The following is a 20223-nucleotide window of genomic DNA, read 5'->3' on the forward strand; positions in this document are numbered from 1 at the left end:
CTCCCAAACCGTGACACAGAGACTGCTTATTAGTTATAAATGCTCAGCCTCCCATAGGCTCTTTTCTGGCTAGCTCTTTTAACTTGAATTAACCTGTTTCTCTTTATCTACCATTTGCCTCAGGGCTTTTTACTTTTCTTTCCTTCTGTATATCTTACTTTCTTGTGTCTGTCTGGCTGGCAGTTGGCTGGCTTCTTGCCCCCAGAGGGGAATACCTCCCTTTCTTCCTCATTCTTTTCTCCTTCCTCTTCTCTCGTTCTTTTCTTTCTTATTTATTCTCTCTGCCTGCCAGCCCATCCTATCCTTCTCCTGCCTAGCTATCCGCCATTCTGTTTTTTATTAGACCAGTCAGGTGCCTTAGGCAGGCAAGGTGAAACAAATGAAACTCATCTTTACCTAATTACACACACATCCTTATATCGTTAATCAAATGTAACACACCTTTACACAGTTAAAGTAATAGTATGCATCATAAGCAAATGTAACACATCTTCACCTAGGTAACATAATATTCCACAACAATCTGATCTGTTGGCTGCAAAGTTTTCCTCCAAGAATAAAAAGCAACTTCTTATAAGGTTCTTCTGTAAGGTTTTCTGGTTTTGCTTGTGGTGTGTGTATATGCGTGCAAATGCTCATGTGTGTGCATGTGGGGGCCAGAGACCAATCTCAGATGTTGCTTAGGACCCACCTATACCATTATTATAATCACTGTTATTATTATTATTATTTATTTACTTACTTTTTGAGACAAGGTCCTCCACCAGGTCCTAGGGCTCCACAGCTAGGCTAGGCCGGCTGGCCAGCAAGCCTCGGAGGTTCTCTGGTCCCTACCTCTGCAGTGCTGGGTACACACATCCTACCACACCCAGCACTTTACTTGGTCTACATTGCTGGGGCTTGAATTCAAGCCCTTATGCTCAGACAGTGGCTGAGCCATCTCCCCAGCCTCTGAACTGACTTCTGTAGGATTCGGGCTGCTCACACCTAGCTTCATGTTTTTATTTTTTGACAATTTCATACATACACATAATATTTTTTGATTACCTTCGCTCCCCCGCTCTCCTCTCTTCCTCTCCGTCTTCACCCTTCCTCCTTCTCAACAAGTCTTCTTATGACTTTCATGGGTTTTTATTTATTTTATTTTATTTTTTTTTAACGAGCCACTGAGTTTAATAAGAATTGTTTAAATGAGCATGGATTTGGGGCTACCGGCATATCAATAACTTAACCAGTGGTGGCACCTTGCAAAAATGGCTCCCCTTCTCCAGCAGCTGTTAACATCTATTAGCTTCTCAGCTAGGGGTGGCCATGCAGGAATGCTGCTTCCATCTTGTACAGGTAACTATAGCTGCCATGAGCTTCTGAGTGCAATGACCATGTCCAGAAGACAGCCTTCCAAAGCCCTGTCCCTTACATTCTTTTTGCTCTCTCTTGCCACATGATCCTTGAGTCTTGGGCTGGGGTGGTGATATAGATGTCTGGTTCAGCGTACTTTGAGTTTTAAATGCAAGTTCTTTCCTGATCTCACTAAAGCCTGAAGCCAACTGGCCTTGCCGTGGGTTGGGTCTTGGACCACCAGGTGTGGCTGGTGACCACATTAAGCCACAGAGAACAACCCATTCCTCACTTTCTCCTGGCTGCTGGCCTCTGGATGACACCTTGTATCTCAGATGCATTTCTGTCAAAAACTGATGCATCTTCGAGTGGACAGAATGGGGAATAATCTTCCTCCCAAGGAGTGAATGAGATGAGAAGCTGATCCTGTGACTTTCTTCCTAGAAAAGTTTTTCTACCTGGGCGGTGGTGGCGCACGCCTTTAATCCCAGCACTCAGGAGGCAGAGGCAGGTGGAAATCTGTGAGTTTGAGGCCAGCCTGGGATACAGAGCGAGTTCCAGGACAGGCTCCAAAGCTACACAGAGAAACGCTGTCTCGAAAAACCAAAAAAAAAAAAAAAAGTTTTTCTATTAGCATATGTTATACCCAGTAGCGGGTTTCATCATGACATTTTCATATACGTGTATCATACATTTGATCATGTTCATTCCCCATGTCCCCCTCTGTCACCACCCGCTCCTGATGATCAACTTCATTCCAAAGAGTCCCCCTTTTACTTTCATTTCCTTTATTTTTGTTGTTGTTATTATTATTACCATCATTATTATTATTTCAACAGAATATGTGTTTGGCCTGCATGTATGTCTATGAGCCACCTGTGTGCTTACCTATAGAGGCCAGAAGAGTGTGCCAGATCCCCTGGAACTAAAACTAAAGTTACAGATGTTTGTGAGCCATAATGTGGGTGCTGGGACTTGAACCCAGGTCCTCTGTAAGAACAGCCAGTGCTCTTAACCACTGAGCCATCCTTCCTTCCTTCTCTCCCTCCCTTCCTCCTTCCCTCTCCCCTCCTCCTCCCTTCCCTCCCTCCAGTCCTCCCTCCCTCTCCCTTCTTCCTTCCCTCTCCCCTCCTCCCTCCCTTTCCTTTCTTCCTTCCCTCTCCCCTCCTCCCTCTCTCTCCCTTCTTTCTCCCTCTCCCCTCCCTCCCTTCCTCCCTCCCTCCCTCTCTTTTTTGGTGAACCAGTGAGTTTCATTAGGATTGCTTACAGGAGCATGAGTACCTTGCCAGAGACTCCAGAGTAAAGCCACTAGGTGCTGTCAAATGTGAGTGTTTGGGGTTGAAGACTTCGGTACTCTGTGAACACCTCTCTATGGAGACTTGTTGGACTTGTTTAACTTTAGGACAAAGTGGCAAGCGTGTTCTCAGTGGGGTTACACCGCTGCGTGTTTGGGAGTTCAGGGAATTACACACACACACACACACACACACACACACACACCAGTGTACACACACACACCAGTGTACACACACACACACACACACACACACCAGTGTTCACACACACACACCAGTGTACACACACACACACCAGTGTTCACACACACACACCAGTGTACACACACACACACCAGTGTTCACACACACACACCAGTGTACACACACACACACCAGTGTACACACACACACCAGTGTACACACACACACACACACACACCAGTGTTCACACACACACACACCAGTGTACACACACACACCAGTGTACACACACACACACCAGTGTTCACACACACACACCAGTGTACACACACACACACCAGTGTTCACACACACACACCAGTGTACACACACACACCAGTGTACACACACACACACACCAGTGTACACACACACACCAGTGTACACACACACACCAGTGTACACACACACACACCAGTGTTCACACACACACACCAGTGTACACACACACACACCAGTGTTCACACACACACACCAGTGTACACACACACACACCAGTGTACACACACACACACACACACCAGTGTTCTCTCACACACACACACACACACACACACACACCAGTGTGTACACACACACACACACACACACACACACACACACACACACACACACTCGCCAGTGTTGACCGTTTTGGTTTAGCGCTTTGTGCTGTTTGAATGGGTTGAAGTGGACTCTGCAGCTTTTATTTACACTCCGGGTGACTGATATTGTCCCGCATGTTTTCGGATGTGTGTGGGCCATCTGCACATGGCCCTTTGTAAAAGGCCTGGTGAGTCTTTGTTTGTGGTTAATGCTGTCATTTGTGTTAATTGTTGAGATGTAAAATTGAATCCTTTGTCAGTTATCTGTAGCAAATGGTCTCTCCTAGTTTGACCTCACCCTCCCCTCCCCTCCCTTCCCCTCTCCTTTGCCTTCCCTTACCCACCCTCTCCCTTTCTTCCCCCTTTTCTTTTTTCACTTACTTTTGACGTCTTATGTTGTCTAGGCTGGCTGAAAACTTGCTGTGTAGCTAAAGCTGGCCTTGAACTCCCGATCCTCCTGCCTCTACCTTCCAGGTGCTGGGGTGTCAGGTGCACCCCGCCCAGCTTCCCTGCCTAGCCACTTCTGATTTGCTGAAAGAAGGTTATCACCCCAGTGAAGCCCGTTTGTCAGGGTTTTTCTTTGATTACTATGGTCTGTGTCCTCTGCAAAGCTCTGCCTGTTCCAAAGCCTGTACCAAAGCCGGTACCTCGCCCTTTCTTATTTCCTGCTTGTGGCCTCATAGTTTGAACTTTGTCTGAGTCCCATGTTTCACCCGGGGTGTAATTTGTGTGTGGTCCGAGGTATATATCAGGGTTCACGTTGCCCCCACATGAACAGCCAGTTGTTTTGTCAACATCTACTGGGGCGATTTTCTTTCCCTCAGTCGGCTCTTGGAGGACTCACCCACTTTGGACTTCTATTATAATCCATCAGCCAGCATGCCTATCTGCTCTCAGATGCACACAGTCCTGATTTATGGTGATGATAGCTGGGGTCTTAAAATGTAGACTGCTTGATTGCTCTGGCTTATCTAGACCTTTGCGTTTCCTTTTACATTTCAGGATGTGCCCATTCATTTCTACCAAGGGGCCTCATGAAATTTTGATAGGAATTGTATTAAATCTATGCATCAATCTGGGGCAAATTGAAACCCCAGGAGTAGCAAGTTTTCTAGTGGACGCTTATAGTTTATCTCCACAATTATTTAAGTCTTATTTCCTCTCAGTAGGTTTTCAAAAGCAGTTTCCACATCTGCATAGGATGCTTTAAATTCCTCCCTACATACTTTCAGTCTTAAAATATGTTGTAAAGTATATTTCAGAGCAATTGTCTCCCGGTGGCCTGCCACTGCCCCGCTGCTGTCCCACCGCTGCCCTCCAGACACACAGCTGATTCTGCACCTGACCTTGCTCCTTGCTGTACTCCCTCACCATGTATTTTATTCGGTGCTTTATGGCTTTTCTTTCTTATGCACCCAGCCACCTGTGGTTCCTGCAACCACCTGCAACTCAGGTGTTATTACGATCATATTTCATAACACATTTATGCCAAGTGGGCTCATTTATTTTTCATGCTGTTTTAGTTAGGGTCTCTGCTGCTGTGATTAAAAACACTGACCAGAAGAACTCGGAGAGGAAAGGGTGTATTTGGCTTATGGGTCACAGTCCATTACTTAAGGAAGCGAAGGCAGGAGCTCAAGCAGGAATCTGGAGGCAAGGATGGAAGCAGAGAGCACAGAGGAATGCTGCTCACTGGCTTGCTTTCAGGGTCACGTTCAGGGCCTTTTTTATAGAACCCAGTACACCCTGTTAGGGATGGCAGCAACTCACAGTTGGCTGGGTCCACCTACATCAGTCAGCCATCAGGAAAATGCCCACAGACACACCTATGGGCCGATCTGATGGAGTGAATTCCCCAATTGAGGTTCACCCTTCCCTGTGGTGCTGGGATTAACCCTTACCTATGTCATGCTTTTTGATAAGCGGGGAGGGGCTTAATTTAGCTGCAGTCTTACTGCAAGGCTAAATTTTCTTTCCACCCTGCTGGGCTCTGCCAGTCCTTGGACGTTTGGGTATTGAGTGGAGTGATTCCTGGGGCTTTCCCTCGTCCTGCTGGGCATCTCTGTGTCATTTTCAGAGGCCCTGACTTTCCAGTGGCATCCCCTTCCAGGTGCACCTAACCTTTTGACATTGCACTGGGATACTGTTGTCCGCAATATTCACACTCAAGAACCCTACAATTCATTTACAAAAAATTCCAGCATGGATGGGGGAGGGACTGAAGAGGCCCCACCCGTATTGGAGGAATCTGGTAGATGATGGCTGCTGAGGTGGGGGGAATCACTTTCCTTTGGGGACATGGCTTCTGGTAGGTTGCTCATGCCTTGGTGGATGGGGTTATTAATAACAACAACAAAAACAAAAAGACAGGAAGTTGGAAGGGAGACAGGGCACAGGCACTAGAAAGAGGTGGAAGGAGGTAGTCATGGATGGGTATGATCAATATACATTGTATAAATTTATGGAACTTTCAAGAATACAAATGGTATTACAAATCACACTCACAGTATCTCCTTTCTCCCTCTCTCCCACCCGGTGCTGCAGGAAGCCACTTCTGTACAGCCAAGGAGCTCACGGAGGAGATTTGGGCGCTGTCATCAGAGCGGGAAGGGCTAGAGTCGCTCCTGGGCAGGCTGCTGGCACTCAGCTCCAGGAATGTCAGGAGGCTGGGCAGTGTCAAAGAGGACTACATCAGGTGCAGACAGGACCTGGCACTCCAGGAAGCTGTCCACAGTGAGTAGCCCGAGCCATAGCCTCAGGACAAGTTAATGATGACGTTATTGGATCGTGTGGCCAGATCACCTCACTGTGACAAGGTCACAGAGCACCCAGCCAGTTCATGGGGGACTTTGTTGGCAAGAGCCTTGGACAATGGGGTGGGGTCACCTATCAGCGTTTGCTTTGCTCTTCGACTGGGACAGTTTCCCTTTCTCTGAACTTTCCCATTTTCTTCTCTGCCTTTGCTGATGGACATGGTAGGCTGTGGAGCTTCCTCCCCTGGGTGCACATCCTGAGCTGAAGGTATCCCCCCCCAACCCCGTTCATTCTTCCAGGGTGCAGGTCACAGGCTGACGCTGAGGGCTGAGACAGGAACAGGGAGTGACTCTTTTGTTGGGGTGTCCTCGGAGGTTTGATTCTCTCCCCAGGAGAAGGACAGAGGTGACACTGTGGTGTCACCTGTGCCCAGGTGTTGGCAGGCCAGAGAGGCTAACAGGAAATGTGCCCTGTATTCCATTGAACAGAACTGGTGTCACCTGAATGTTCCATAAATTGATGACAGGGAAGATTAGTGTTCAGAGTCCAAACGAGAAAACGTCACTCCAGCTGGCAGAGGTTAGCCATGCCATTTTGGGATGGGCAAACTAGGTTTTAAAGTCCTGGTGAATTGTGTGAGGTGTGGCTTCTCCCAGGTTTGAATCGAAGAGATGGTCAGTGGTGGTGGTGTCTCTAGCCAGTGAAGCCTCGGCTGGCTTAACAGCTCAGAGCTGAGCACTGCTTCCTTTAACTCTTTTAATTTTCTTTTAAAAATACCTAATTTTTATTTTAATGTGTATTTAAAGGGGGTTTGAGCACATGAATGCAGTGCCTGTGGAAGCCAGAAGAGGGTGTCAGATCCCCTGGAGCTGGTGTTACAGTTACCATGTGGGTGCTGGAAAGGGAACTCAGATCCTCTGCAAGAGCAGCCAGTGTTCTTATCCACTGAGCCATCTCTCTGGCCCCTTCTCTCTCTCTCTCTCTCTCTCTCTCTCTCTCTCTCTCTCTCTCTCTCTCTCTCTCTCTTAATTTCTTTAAGAAGTTTTAAAAAGTGGTTGTCATTGTGCGTTGGTCACACAGAGGTCAGAGAACAACTTTCAGGAGTTGGTTCTCTTCCTCTACGGTTACACGGTTACACGGGTTCACCAAGCTTGCACAGGCCTCTGCCCACCGAGTGCATCCCTCCTTTCACTCTTAAGGGCCAAACATTTTATTTATTTGTTTGCTTATTTGGCCAAATATGCAGCCCATGGCTGTGTGTCGAGTGTCCACAGCACGTCGCTGAGGGAGGCCCCAAATCCCCCCCCCCATCCCTGCAGGCTGGCTTACTTCATCCGTGAGAGAGTCGAGCAGGGTGGATCTCCAGAAGGCTTTTGCTGTTGATTTTTTTTTTCTGCTCTATGAATAAGGAAAAATGAAATGTTTCATAGTGTTATTGCTCAGCTTTTACACAAAATGGGGGAATGGATTATATCTGAGAATAAAGAAGATGTAAACAGATTTGAGCAAATCTAACCCAATGATATTTTCATTTGAATAGGGAGTGAGTTCTTGAAAGCCATTAATATCGTTTTTTAAAAAAAGCACTGTGCAGTATTTTTGAATCTCATCATTGTTACTTCACTAAATACTTTCAAGATGATGAATAAAACATAAACAAGTGGAACGGGAGCCTGCTATAGGGGATGGCTCTAAACTGCAGATGGCTTGTGCTGCAGATCTTTGTGCTTCATGCTAGGATGATGCTGGGTCAGCCACCCTCTCCCCGAGTGTGGCTCACAAGCGCATGAGACTGAAGCTCACTTTGAACCAGTCTAAGGAGATGTGGATTGGAGTCACCCAAATGAACCATCCAGTGTTGGGAAGGGCATGGGTAACCAAGATAGGGAAGATGAATTTCGGGGGGCTGGAGAGATAGTTTAGTGGTCAAGAGCATGCACTGCTCTTGCAGAGGACCCAAGTTTGGTCCTCAGCTCTCAAGTGATGTGGCTCCCGGGATGTGATACCCTCTTCTGACATCTATAGGTGCTGTATACACATGTACACACATACAGAGATGTATATAAATTCATATAACTAAAACTAAAATCCTTGAAAAGAAAATAAATTCCTGGGTAAATTGAAGCTTTTACCTATTGGAATGCAATAAACCAGATCATAGTCTGGGTTCAGCTGCTTTTGGACCTTGAGAGTCAGCAATTTCAGAGGGGACTTTGAGTTCAAGTTCAAATGTAGCACAAGCAAGAAAGAACAGGCGAATCTGTGTCTGTACCACAACTCTTTTTAGTCTTAGATAAAATTCCTGTTTCTTAGGTCTTAAAATATTAATAAAAAATTATGCACATGTATAGGGGAAGGGATTATATCCGTGGTAAGGACAATGCCCTTAGAAACCAGAAGAGGGCTTTGGATCCCCTGGAGCTGAAGTGACAGGCAGTTTGTGAACCAGCAGATGTGGGTGCTGAGAACTGCATTCAGGTCCTTTGCAAGAGTGGTCCATGCTTTTAATTGTTTCGCCGTCTGTGCAGCCCGTAGATAAAGCATCTCAAGATAAAACTAAGAAATGAAGGCCAGGTGTGGTGTGCACACCTTTAATCCCAACACTCGGGAGGCAGAGGCAGGCGGCTCTCAGTGAGTTCGAGGCCAGTCTGATCTACAGAGCGAGCTCCAGGACAGCCAGAGCTGCTACACAGAGAAACCCTGTCTTGAAAAACCAAAACCACCACCACCACCACCACCACCACCACAACAACAACAACAACAACTAAGAAATGAGCAATATATAATACTGTGTTCATCTGTGTACATGTGGTTAGCTGTGCACACACATGTGAGTGGAGGCCAGAGGCCAACCTTGGGGGTCAGCTCTCAGGCACCTTCTGCTTTGCTTTATTTAGAGATCACTCCTAACCTGGAATTTACCCATTTGGTTAGGCTGGCTGGTCCGAAAGCCCCAGGGGTCCTCCTGTCTCTGCCTTCACAGGCCTGGGATTACCAGTCTGCCTCCAGCACCCAGCTTTTTATGTGGACACTGGGGATTAAACTCAGGTCCTTATGCTCGCAAGGCAAAGCACTTTAACTGCTAAGCTAATTCTCTACCCCAATGTAAAGCATTTAAAAAATAAAGTCTGATTTCTGACAATGGTTTCAAGGGTTGGAGAAAGCTGTGCTGGGATGGATGAGCAGCTCTTAGAGACTTGAATTAGGTGACACACATGTAGATGCCAGATCCAGCCGGGAGGCACAAAGACAGAACATAGCTGTCCCCTTCCCAGCTCCCTGTAGGAATCTGCTCATGCTTTCCTACTGCCACACTGTTGTGAACTTGACCTTGGTACACGATGGCGGTCAGCAGCAAGGGTGATGAGAGCTGTCCTTCCCCTGGGCAGTAGTGTGCCCTGCTAAGGTCTAGAGTTCTGTAGAAAAAGGCAAACATTTCTGGGCCAGGGACCAATCAGCAGTGTTGCTCAACAGAGAGCTCTTAATGACAGGAAGCACCTCTGGTGGCCATCAGAGATGGACTGGCCTGTCTCACATGGAGATGTCATTGTGTCCTCTGGCTCTGGCTAGCTAGTGAATTCACTGAGAACAGAACACTGCCTCTAAGTCTGACTGGGTCATCTCTGGACTCAGCAGAATGGCCTTGTTGATTATACAGCTTTGTTCGCTTGCATGGGCTGGATAGTGAGGTGAAGTGTTCCTTCTTTCTTCCTCGTTTTAGACTGTGGGTGCAGACTTTGGATCTCCTTTCCAGCATAAGGAAAGCAGGGACAAGGGTGACTCCTGGATGGTGATGGCATGGTCTGGTTTGGATAGTTATTGTTTTGCTTTATTTTTGAGACAGGGTCTTCTGTAGTTCAGACTGGCCTTGAACCTGATGTGTAGTTGAGGATGACCTTGAACACCTGATCCTCCTGTATTCACCTCTTCAGGACTGGAATTAGAGGTGAGCAGTACCTAATACCTAGTTTGGGATGTGCTGGTATTGAACGCAGGACTTTATGCATGCCAAGAAATCACTGTACCAGCTGAGCTGCATCCCTAGCCTTGAGTTGGTTGTTCAGATTGGGGTGATGGGACAGTGACAGAAACATGACAGTCTCAAGGGCAAAGGGAGGCAGACACGGCCACTGCCTTTGAATCCATAGGTTTCTGTTATGGTGGCACACTCCTGTGAAGAGAAGAAGACTTTAGCTCTGAGGCTGCAAGTCACACATTTAAATTCTGAGGAATATTTAGTATAGTGGAGGAAAATGAGAAGCAAAGTGGCTCCTGCATCCCCTGAATACCTACAGAAGTTAACCAGCAGCCTTTCATTAATATGCATTTCAATTTTATTTTTAATAAGAGAAGGTAGGGTGTAAAAAAATTAGTAACTGATTTTAGATTTTTTTTTGCAGAAAAAAACACCTTAAGATTTATACAGCTGTTTCTCCATCTCCTGTGTATAACTTGATAATCTATATTGTACTTTATTAATATTGTTGATTTCACACTGGAACTCGGATATAAAGAAACCAATGTGGAGGAAAGAGATTTCATCACAGAGTAATCAGGGCTAGAATTTAAATAGGACATCATTAGCATGGTAATGCATTTCTCCTAGTTCTGCAGGCTGCCAGAGTAGATCTGGGTCCACAGCTGGTGAGCCTTTGGGACTCCCTGTTGGGAATCATTAGGTTCAGAAAGCAGTTTCCAGGGAGAAGGCTAAAGGGCAGGATTTCATATTTTGGGTTGTTGGTCCACAGCCTCATGCTTAACTCAACCCTCTTTCAAGAATTGGGGAGGTGGAAAGCACATGGAATGACATAAGAGCAGTGACTTGACAATTTTCTACTGATGGTTTGAGGTTGACCAGATGTCCACATGGACAAGCCCTGCATTGAGCTTTGGATTCCCTGGTAAGTTCTGAGCTTGAATTAGCCAACAGAAGGAAGTGTGCTAAAGGGATGTGGATTCTTTTCACTCTGATGTCCAGGGTGCAGCCCTGCAGAGTTTGTTTGTGTCTGTAGCTGTGGTGACTCACTTAGACAGCCTATGGGTTGCACACTCTGCACATGTAGACACTGCCCCTCCACACTCACCAGCTATCTTCAAGAGAAATTTCCAAGATAAATAAGAACACAAGAATCAGACCTACCTTCTTTTCTCAGGATGGGGGCGAGAGAAAACAGAAACCTAAGAAATTCATCTAATAAGGACAAAGATGAAGATAAGTAAAAAACTAAAAAGAGAGAGAAGACAGTGTTAGTGTCAAGTGCCAAGGACTTTGGATGAGATATGGTCATAGCAGGCTTTTTCTTAGGTCACCAACCCCAAAATCATGACACAAAGGCTCATTATTAGTTATGAATGCTCAGCCTTAGCTTAGGTTCGTTTCTTGCTAGCTCTTATAACTTATTTTAACCTGTTTCTCTTCATCTACATTTTACCTCAAGGCTTTTTACCTTCCTTTATTCTGTATGTCCTACTTTCACTGCTTGCTCTGTGTCTGTCTGTCTGGCAGCTGGTTGGCCCTGGGTGTCTCCCTCTCTGTCTCCCCCCCCCCATTCGCTCCTCTTGTTCCTAGATTCCTCCTCCTATGTATTCTCTCTACCCACTAGCCCCACCTATCCCTCTTCTGCCAAGCTATTGGCTATTCAGCTTTTTATTAGACTTATCAGGTGCCTTAGGCAGGCAAGGGGAAAGAGCAATGCATCTTTACATAATTAAACAGATGCAGCAGAAACAAATGTAACACATCTTTACATAGTTAAAGTAATATTCCACAAAATATGATGTGATGAGCCTCCTAAAAAAGCAAAGGAGACAGTTGACCTTAGCGTCCACCTGCCTCAAAGGTCCCTAAAAGCCCCCAGTTTTTATTGTGTGACTTTCCATGATGGTTTGATTCAGTGGGTTAGTCTTCCTTGAAACATGTTCTTACCTCACATAGGACATACCATGTCCTAATTTTGTTCCAGACAGGGTTTCTCTGTGTAGACCAGGCTGTCCTGGAACTCACTATGTAGATCAGGCTGTCCTGAAACTTAGAGATCTGCCTGCCTCTGCCTCTTGAGTGCTGGGATTAAGGATATGTGCCACCACTGCCTGGCTCCATGTCCTGATTTTAATCTATTTCATTTGTTGTTCCTCTCATTCTTCTTCAATAGCACAAGGTTTTCAGGAAACACAGAGATAGGGAACGTGGAATCAGGGAACATGGAACCAGGGAACACAAAGCCAGAAAGCATGGAACCAGGGAACACAGAGACAGATAACATGGAGCCAGAACACAGAGCCAGGGAACACAAAGCCAGAAAACATGGAACCAGTGAATATGGAGACAGGGAACACAGAGCCAGGGAACACGGAGCCAGGGAACATGGAGCCAGTAAACATGGAACCAGGGAACACAGAGACAAATAACATGGAGCCAGGAACACAGAGCCAGGAACATGGAGCCAGGGAACACAGAGCCAGGGAACACAGATCCAGGAACATGGAGACAGGGAACACAGAGCTAGGAACATCGAGCCAAGGAACATAGAACCAGGGAACACAGAGCCAGGAACATGGAGCTAGGGAACATGGAACCAGGTAACATAGAGCTAGTAACAGAGAGTCAGGAATCATTGAGCCAGGGAACACAGAGCCAGAAAATATGGATCCAGTAATACAAAAGCAAGTAAGAATGTAGAAAGGGAAGGACCTCTCAAAGCCTACAGGGTCAAAAATGGATGAGACTGAAAGTGATTGGGATGAACAAAGTATGTATGATGGTCAGTCTTCATCGTCAAGTCACTGAGTCAGTTCCCTGGCTCTATATTCTATGACTCTGTTTCTTACATGATCTATAGTTGTATTTCCCTGGTTATGTGTTCTTTGCTCTGTATTTCCTGGTCCTGTGTGCCCTAGCTTCAAATTCCCTGGGTCTGTCTTCTTTGGTTCCATGTTCCTGTACAATGCATTAGCTATGCCCTGCCTCCCATGGGAATGCATGAAGGTTTGGGTGTATGTCATACCAAACTGAAGTGCACAGCTCTGCGTCAGCCACTTTGTTTAGAGGAGGACCGTGGCTCTATGCTGTAGGGTGTCCCTTATACATCCGCTAGATTCTCAGTTTCACAGATTGCTCTTGGCAACCGCATTCCAGATGGCCCTGGCTTGGGGAAACTCAGAGGTCCACGGTCACATTCACATACTGCAGAGAAGGTTCTAGCAGAGTTCCATAGCTTCTCAGGCTTCTCAGAGGACAGCTCACTGCTAGACTTAGGTCAGGTTACCTAGGTATGGGAACTGTAGCATGCACTGCAGATCTTGTGGTACTCCTTGGTCACTGTTGGCTTGAATCCCACCCCTGAGATTAATGTGCCCCTGGTTTCCGGGTTACTGATGTCAGTTAGTCAGACAGCTTCAGAATTATGTTTCATATTCCCAACATGATTTTAGAGTAATTGTTACTCTGATGGTTTCTGGAATGTATCTGGAAATAACTATTCTGTGACTGGCAGTGTTTCTTGTCCAGATCCTCGGAGGTCTATAAGTGAGCTCTTCACAGACCTTGTCCTCTGTTGATCTTTACTGTGTCCTCAGTCTGCATTCCTTGGGTGCTTCGCTTGTGCACGGAGGAGTTGGATCTCGTGTGGATTTAGTTCTTGAGAAGGAACAGTCTCTGATACGTCAGCATCCTGCTTCCTTAGCATCTCCATCCTCTCTCATCACCTCCCCTGGGAAGCAGGCATTTTGCCACTTCATCTCTGGACCACGAATGCTGCTGGCTGTGGTGGGAGGGGCTGTTCCACACACAGGGAAATGGAGACAAAGAGGATTGCATCCCGTGACCCTGTAGGAGGAGGCCTGAGCGGGAGTCCTTTGTGTCTAAGGTTTCACCTTGACAGGGTTTTGTTCTGTTTGATTTGATCCCTAATATGAGAGCTTCATCCCTCAATCTCACCAGCATGGCTGAGTACAAGCCAGATGATGTGGAAGCCTGATGATGGCCAGAAGCCCACTGAAAGGCCTGGCATCTGGTGAATGAAGTTAGACCATAATGAACCAAATCGCTTCTTCGTTAAGTCTGAGGAAGGGCTTTTCTCGTGCTTTCGCTGCCATCAACGTACAGGGGAGGAGAGATGAAACACTGATCTGGCTTCTTCCGGTATCACTTCCGGTTTACTTCACTAGAGCCTTTAAAGCAGAGTTTCATGGCCATAGGGATTTTTTTTTCTCCCAAAACTGTGCTGAGATCTCCTAGGTTGGTGGCCTATGTGGCCATAGGAGCTAAAGGAGGAGGTCTCCAGAAAATGGCAGACAAAAATTTTCTGTGTCTTCAAAGGTTGGTGGACAGGATGACCTGTGAAACTGTCATGGGCTTTTCTATGGACAGGATTGGTTTTCATCAGCTTCCCACCTGTGCCCAGATGGCAAAGGGCACTTGGTGTGGAGTCAAAGAACCCTTCCCCATCTCTGTGGACACAGGCATGAGATGCTGCTGAACCACGCTGCAGGAAGAACCGTCTTCTCATCATTGCAGTTGCAGAGGACCAGCTTCTCTCTTCCTCCATCACCTCCTCCATGGCTCTTCCCTCCTCTTCCGAAGTAGTCTGCATCCTTAGCTCCCATCACCTACTCCTTGCATCCTTCTGGCTCCATCCTGATCACTCCCCCATTACCAGTCCTGCGCGGCGTCCCCTGTGGTGCCTTTTACTGCCCCCAGGAGTCTATGCAGGACCAACCTTGTTCCCATGCTCTGTCCTCCTTGTCTACGTTTGCAGCTCCTGTCTTCTGGTTTCAGGCCTGGTTCTAGAAGGGTGATCATTATTCCTGCCTTAATGCTCCGTGACTATTCATTCCATTCTGCCATGTTTAATGGAATCCTTAATGGCATCTATGAAGAAGCCCACAGACTATAAATAAACACCCTCTTTGGTATTAAAAGGGTTTTATACAATATAAAATTTAGAGCACATTTTTTTTTTTCAAGAAGAGCTCTGACATTAATATTCATAGTGAGCCCCAAAGCAGAAGCTATTCTCTCTCAGCATAATGAGTTTACGGTATGTTTCAAAGTCAGTTGCAATTGTGCTCTTTGCCATGACAATTAGAAAGGTCATCTTGTCTTGCAGGCTCCATTACAGCTGTAAACTAGCTGGTGGCTGTCACTGTGAAATGTATTAGGGCACCTGTGCACAAATACAAGGGGGAGACAGACTTCTCCCGGAAGTGTGGTTGTTCCTGGCTGATGACCAAACCTGAACATGCCTTACATGGTATAAGGACAGAGAAACTTCGAAACTGAATTCTCCTGTCTTTCCATTGATTACATTGTTTGAGTCCTGTAAAGTTAGATATAATGAGGTCCCTAGACACTGGGTAGAGAAACTTGACATTAAGACACCCATATATTTCTGATCTCTCTCTATTTTTCTGTGTCACTTAGAAAACCAGTTATCTACATTGACATATAGAAATGTTATTGTATTTAATCCCCCATGGAGAACTTTGATGTGGGGATAGGGAGGGCATAGCTTCAGGAAAGTAGATTTGCTTATGGAGCCTGTAGAGATGTGGAGGGGCTGGTGTTGGGGTGGTCAGCTTACATATGGAGCCTGTAGAGATGTGGAGGGGCTGGTGTCCGGATGGTGGCCTTGCCTGTGGAACTTGTAGAGGGAACATTTATCCACTAAGTGGGTAACTTCTGGGGAGATGAAAGAAGCCATTGGGTATGTGCAGGGACAGAGGCTGATGTGGGGAAGCACGGTTCTTGGTCTGGTCTGGCAGTACACACTGATTGCCACGCTGAGTCTCAGTATGATGAATTCCCCTCTGTATTGGCTACTTTTCCCGACGAGAAAATACTGATGGGCTTTTGGAAGATGGCAGCAACATCTAGACCCATTCTGCCAGAGTCTCCAGGGAGTAAACTGGACAAAGTCTGATAACCGCTATCTGAAGACGTGGGTGATGCCTGAATATTGATAGCTTGCGTAGCAGAGTTAAACAGGGAGCATCATAAAGCAGGAGAGCAAGTCCCTAGTCCATCCTGCCTGTGTTCTCTGTGAGAGAGGGGGAAAGGGACAGCTAATCTGCCTCTACGAAGTTGCAAAAGGACGTTGTATTGGAACTGTTTCAAATATGGTAAAAAGAGAGGACCTTCTATTTAAAAGGAACAGGGCAGGATTGGGGATGACCTCAGAGTTTTCTGACATGCTTTTTTCCCAGAGAGAGACCTGGGCTCTTTGCTCTCTGTGCCAGCCTTCAAAGACGCAGGGTCCACCCACAGATGCTCAGTGCTTCAGTGTTGGGTTCCTTGAGGCTGCCAGTGCCACCTCGTGTCTCAGACACCCTTTCAGGGAAACTGGCTTTGGCAGCATGTGGAGGTCACAGTCAGGGCAGCAGTGCTCGTCAAGAAGGCATGTCTGATGAGATCTGCTGTCCTTGAGTTCTAGTGGGACCCCACCACCCACAGGACCAGCATTCACCCAGCCTTCAGCAGCAGCGCCCCACCCCCAGCCCACCACCCACAGGACCAGCATTCACCCAGCCTTCAGCGGCAGCGCCCCACCCCCAACCCCACTCCCTTCTCCACCCCAGTGGCTGTCACTGTAAATGGCCTGACTTGTCTGTAGCATTGGATGATAAGAGCCCGAGTCTCCCTTTGAGCTGTCTTCCTCCCGGCAATCTTAAGCCCCTAAGGACCCATCTGCAGATAGGTCCTTGTTGACCTAGATTTACTGCAGAATCTGAGACTTCTCAGTGCTATGTTCCCAACCACACTGAACACGCAGATTCAACAACATTGAACACACCTCCATACCCAGCCTTTTGTGTCACGTGACCAAATAGAAAGGAAACAACGGAAAAGGATTTATTTTGGCTCATGATTTTGGAAGGTTCTGTCCATCATGATGAGGAGGGAGAGGCAGAGAGCAGAGTGGCTTAGAGCATGGCTACCAGGAATCGTGGGGAGACATAGGCAGGGGCTGGGGGGCGGCTAGAACACCTGAGGACACACTCCAGTGACCCACTCCCACCTAAGGACACACTCCAGTGATCTACTTCCACCTAAGGACACACTCCAGTGACCCACTCCCACCTAAGGACACACTCCAGTGATCTACTCCCACCTAAGGACACACTCCAGTGACCCACTCCCACCTAAGGACACACTCCAGTGATCTATTCCCAGCTAAGGACACACTCTAGTGACCCACTCAAACCTAAGGACACACTCCAGTGATCCACTCCCACCTAAGGACACACTCCAGTGATCTACTCCCACCTAAGGACACATTCCAGTGATCTACTCCCACCAGGGACACACTCCAGTGATCTACTCCCACCAGGGACACACTCCAGTGACCTACTCCCACCTAAGGACACACTCCAGTGATCCACTCCCACCTAAGGACATACTCTGGTGATCTATTCCCACCATTGCGAAGGCTGAAAACAAGAGATTAGAATATTATTTTTGGAGCCAGTTGGAGCAGAGGAACCCATGAGGATGCACCACCACCTTTGGTGGAAAAGAGGCTGGTGTGGGGAGCTTGTTCTCTGAGCTCAAGGCCAACCTGGAGCGTTTCCCAGGGAGGATGCTGTGGCTCTGACTTCTCAGGAGTAAAAATTAGTGATTCAGCAACTTCCAGATAGGAAGTGATAGGATAGGATCCGCCACCAGCCTGCTGACCTTCAGGGCCTCAATAGAGAAAAGTTCCAAATTGCTGACCTTCAGGGCCTCAATAAAGAAAAATTCCAAATGATTTTCCTTTGCTCCTTCTGGGCAGTGAACTTAGGTCATCAGGCTTGGCAGCAAGCGCCCTTACCTTCCTACCCATCCCCCAACCCCCTTGTACCATTAAACCCCCAGTCTTAAATGTTCTTTGCTTACAAAATCTTTATTTTCATCACCAGGAGATTGTTTTGTGGGGGCTGTGTCCAGGGGAAGTGACATTTGTTCTTCTCTTCCTCTCTTGATACATCCATGAAGGGAGGTGAGGCTCCAATTTGTGACTCAGTTTGAAATCTGAAAGATCTAGAGCTGTCTGTTCTCGCTGGACATTTTTTTTTTCACATGTACATTCAACAATGACTCTGGGTGCTACGTCAGCGTTTCATTTGCTGGAATGTCCTAACCAAATCACCATTCACTGTGTGAATCCGGATCTGAAATGCCCTTAGTGGGTGAGTGCCGTGCCTTGTGGGCTGGCCCGCTCCCACGGTGCTCTGCTCTCTGGCTTTTGTACTCAAAGCTTTGTTTGTGGCTTGGCTCGGCACACGCTGAGGCTTCAGGGAATATAAACTCATACAAATATTTGTTGAGCTGAGTGAGCGACTGTGGGAGGGGAGATGAGCTGTTCCATGTATATGGAAATCTTTGAGCTCTGGGCTGGACCTCATCTCCACCTGATCCAAAGCGCTGAAATCTGATAGTCCCTGTGATGTGTGAGATAAAGCAGAGCAGGGACTCCCTGCAGGGGAGAGGAGAGGAGAGGAGGCGTTTGAGAGTGGCGGACTCTCTCTTTCCTTCCCTCTGCATCTCTCTGTTGTTGCTGGAGTGTCAATCATGATGCTGTGGAATGACCACTGTTTGAAACCTACAGTGGTTGATCTTGTGTTGCGTTTACTGCCGTTCTCTTCCAGCTCCTGCTGGAGAAGTTCATGTTGTCCCTCATCCGTGCTCAGGATCACGGCCCAAGGGTTGGAAACCCTCTCCAAAGCCTCCAAGTCCTTGCCGCAGCATGGCTGGAGAAACGGCCGTCCCTGTGTAAGCAGTTGCCTGGTTCTACTCAGCGGGGAATGATGTCACAGGTTTCCTTTCCTGTTCTTGGACCTTGTGTTAACTCTCCCATCTTTCAGACAATGCCCAAGGGAAACAAGTTCAAAGGAGAGAGTTTATTTTGGTTCGGGGGTTTCAGAAACTTCAGACCCTGCACATCTGGTTCCGTTGTCTCTGGGCCTGGGGGAGGCAGAACCATCATGGTGGAAGGATTCAGCTCTTCACCCCACGACGTATCCAGGAAGCAGGGAACATAAGCAGAGGGAGCCAGGGCCACACCGCTAATGATCTCCTTCCTCCAACCAGGCCCTGCCTTCCACAGTCCTGCCATCTGCCAGTCAGCTCTTCAGATTTTGAAGCCATCAATGGATTAAGCCACCGAGTCCTCCTGTTCTAGTCACCCCTGGAAAGGCCCTCACAGCTGTCTAGCCGGGAGTGTGCCTTACTAATCACCTAGGCATCTCTCCATACACTTGAGTTGACATTATGATTAAATAAGACAGAGGGCTGGAGACGCCAATGTCTTCATGGTGTGAGGACCAGATTTCAAGCTCAAACTTGCCTTCAAAATGAAAGCACAGCGCCTACGATCTCCTTTGTTGACACTGAGTCCATCTGACACGGGCATGTTCTCACTTCTAATTTGTTTAAAATTTTATGTTTGGTTTTCTAGTCTTTTGTCATGTATGGAACCCCCAAATCTGTGTGGAGAGCCACCACCCTCACCTGGGCATCAGGCTGGATGGGCTTAGTCTGAGTGTTGTCCACACGCCATTCGCTGCTGGGCCTTGGTTTCCTCACAGCAAAGGTATATTGCCTGCAATGGATATTCCATAAGGACCAGCCAGTGGTCTGGGTGATGCTGAGAACTGAATCTATATGATGCGTGAGCCACTTTTCATTACTACATCAAAATATCAGATTAAATAACTTAAAAGGCAAGGATGGTTTCCGTTCAGGTCAGAAGACACAGCCCATGTCAGCAGACTCCATTGCTCCTGGGCCTGTGGTGAGGTCTGCATGTCATGGCGGAGGGGCATGGTGGAGCAGAGCTGCTCACCTCGTTGTGACTGGGAACCAGAGAGACTGTTGTAAAGCACTGTCATCTGCACCAACCCTCCATCCTCACAGGATCAGCTGTGGCTGCTTGTGACCACTGACATCCCTCTTAGAAGGAGGGAGTGAGGAGAGTTACTGGACCACCCCTGAGTAGCTGGTCTTTCCTTCTAGACATCTGGATGCAACTCTCTCTTAATTACTCATGACCTTG

General features: G+C 47.3%; 1 protein-coding gene across 1 annotated transcript in view; it reads left to right on the forward strand.

Annotated features, from left to right (window-relative positions):
• The window catches only part of Disc1 (DISC1 scaffold protein), a 207416-nt gene that overhangs the window by 97196 nt on the left and 89997 nt on the right, over positions 1-20223 (forward strand). The window contains exon 9 of the mRNA XM_028889789.2: positions 5984-6172. Within this exon, the coding sequence (XP_028745622.1) occupies positions 5984-6172 (189 nt within the window). The remainder of the gene's footprint in view (positions 1-5983; positions 6173-20223) is intronic.

This window comes from Peromyscus leucopus, chromosome 5 (genome assembly GCF_004664715.2).
Source record: "Peromyscus leucopus breed LL Stock chromosome 5, UCI_PerLeu_2.1, whole genome shotgun sequence".
NCBI classification, from domain to species: Eukaryota; Metazoa; Chordata; class Mammalia; order Rodentia; family Cricetidae; genus Peromyscus; species Peromyscus leucopus.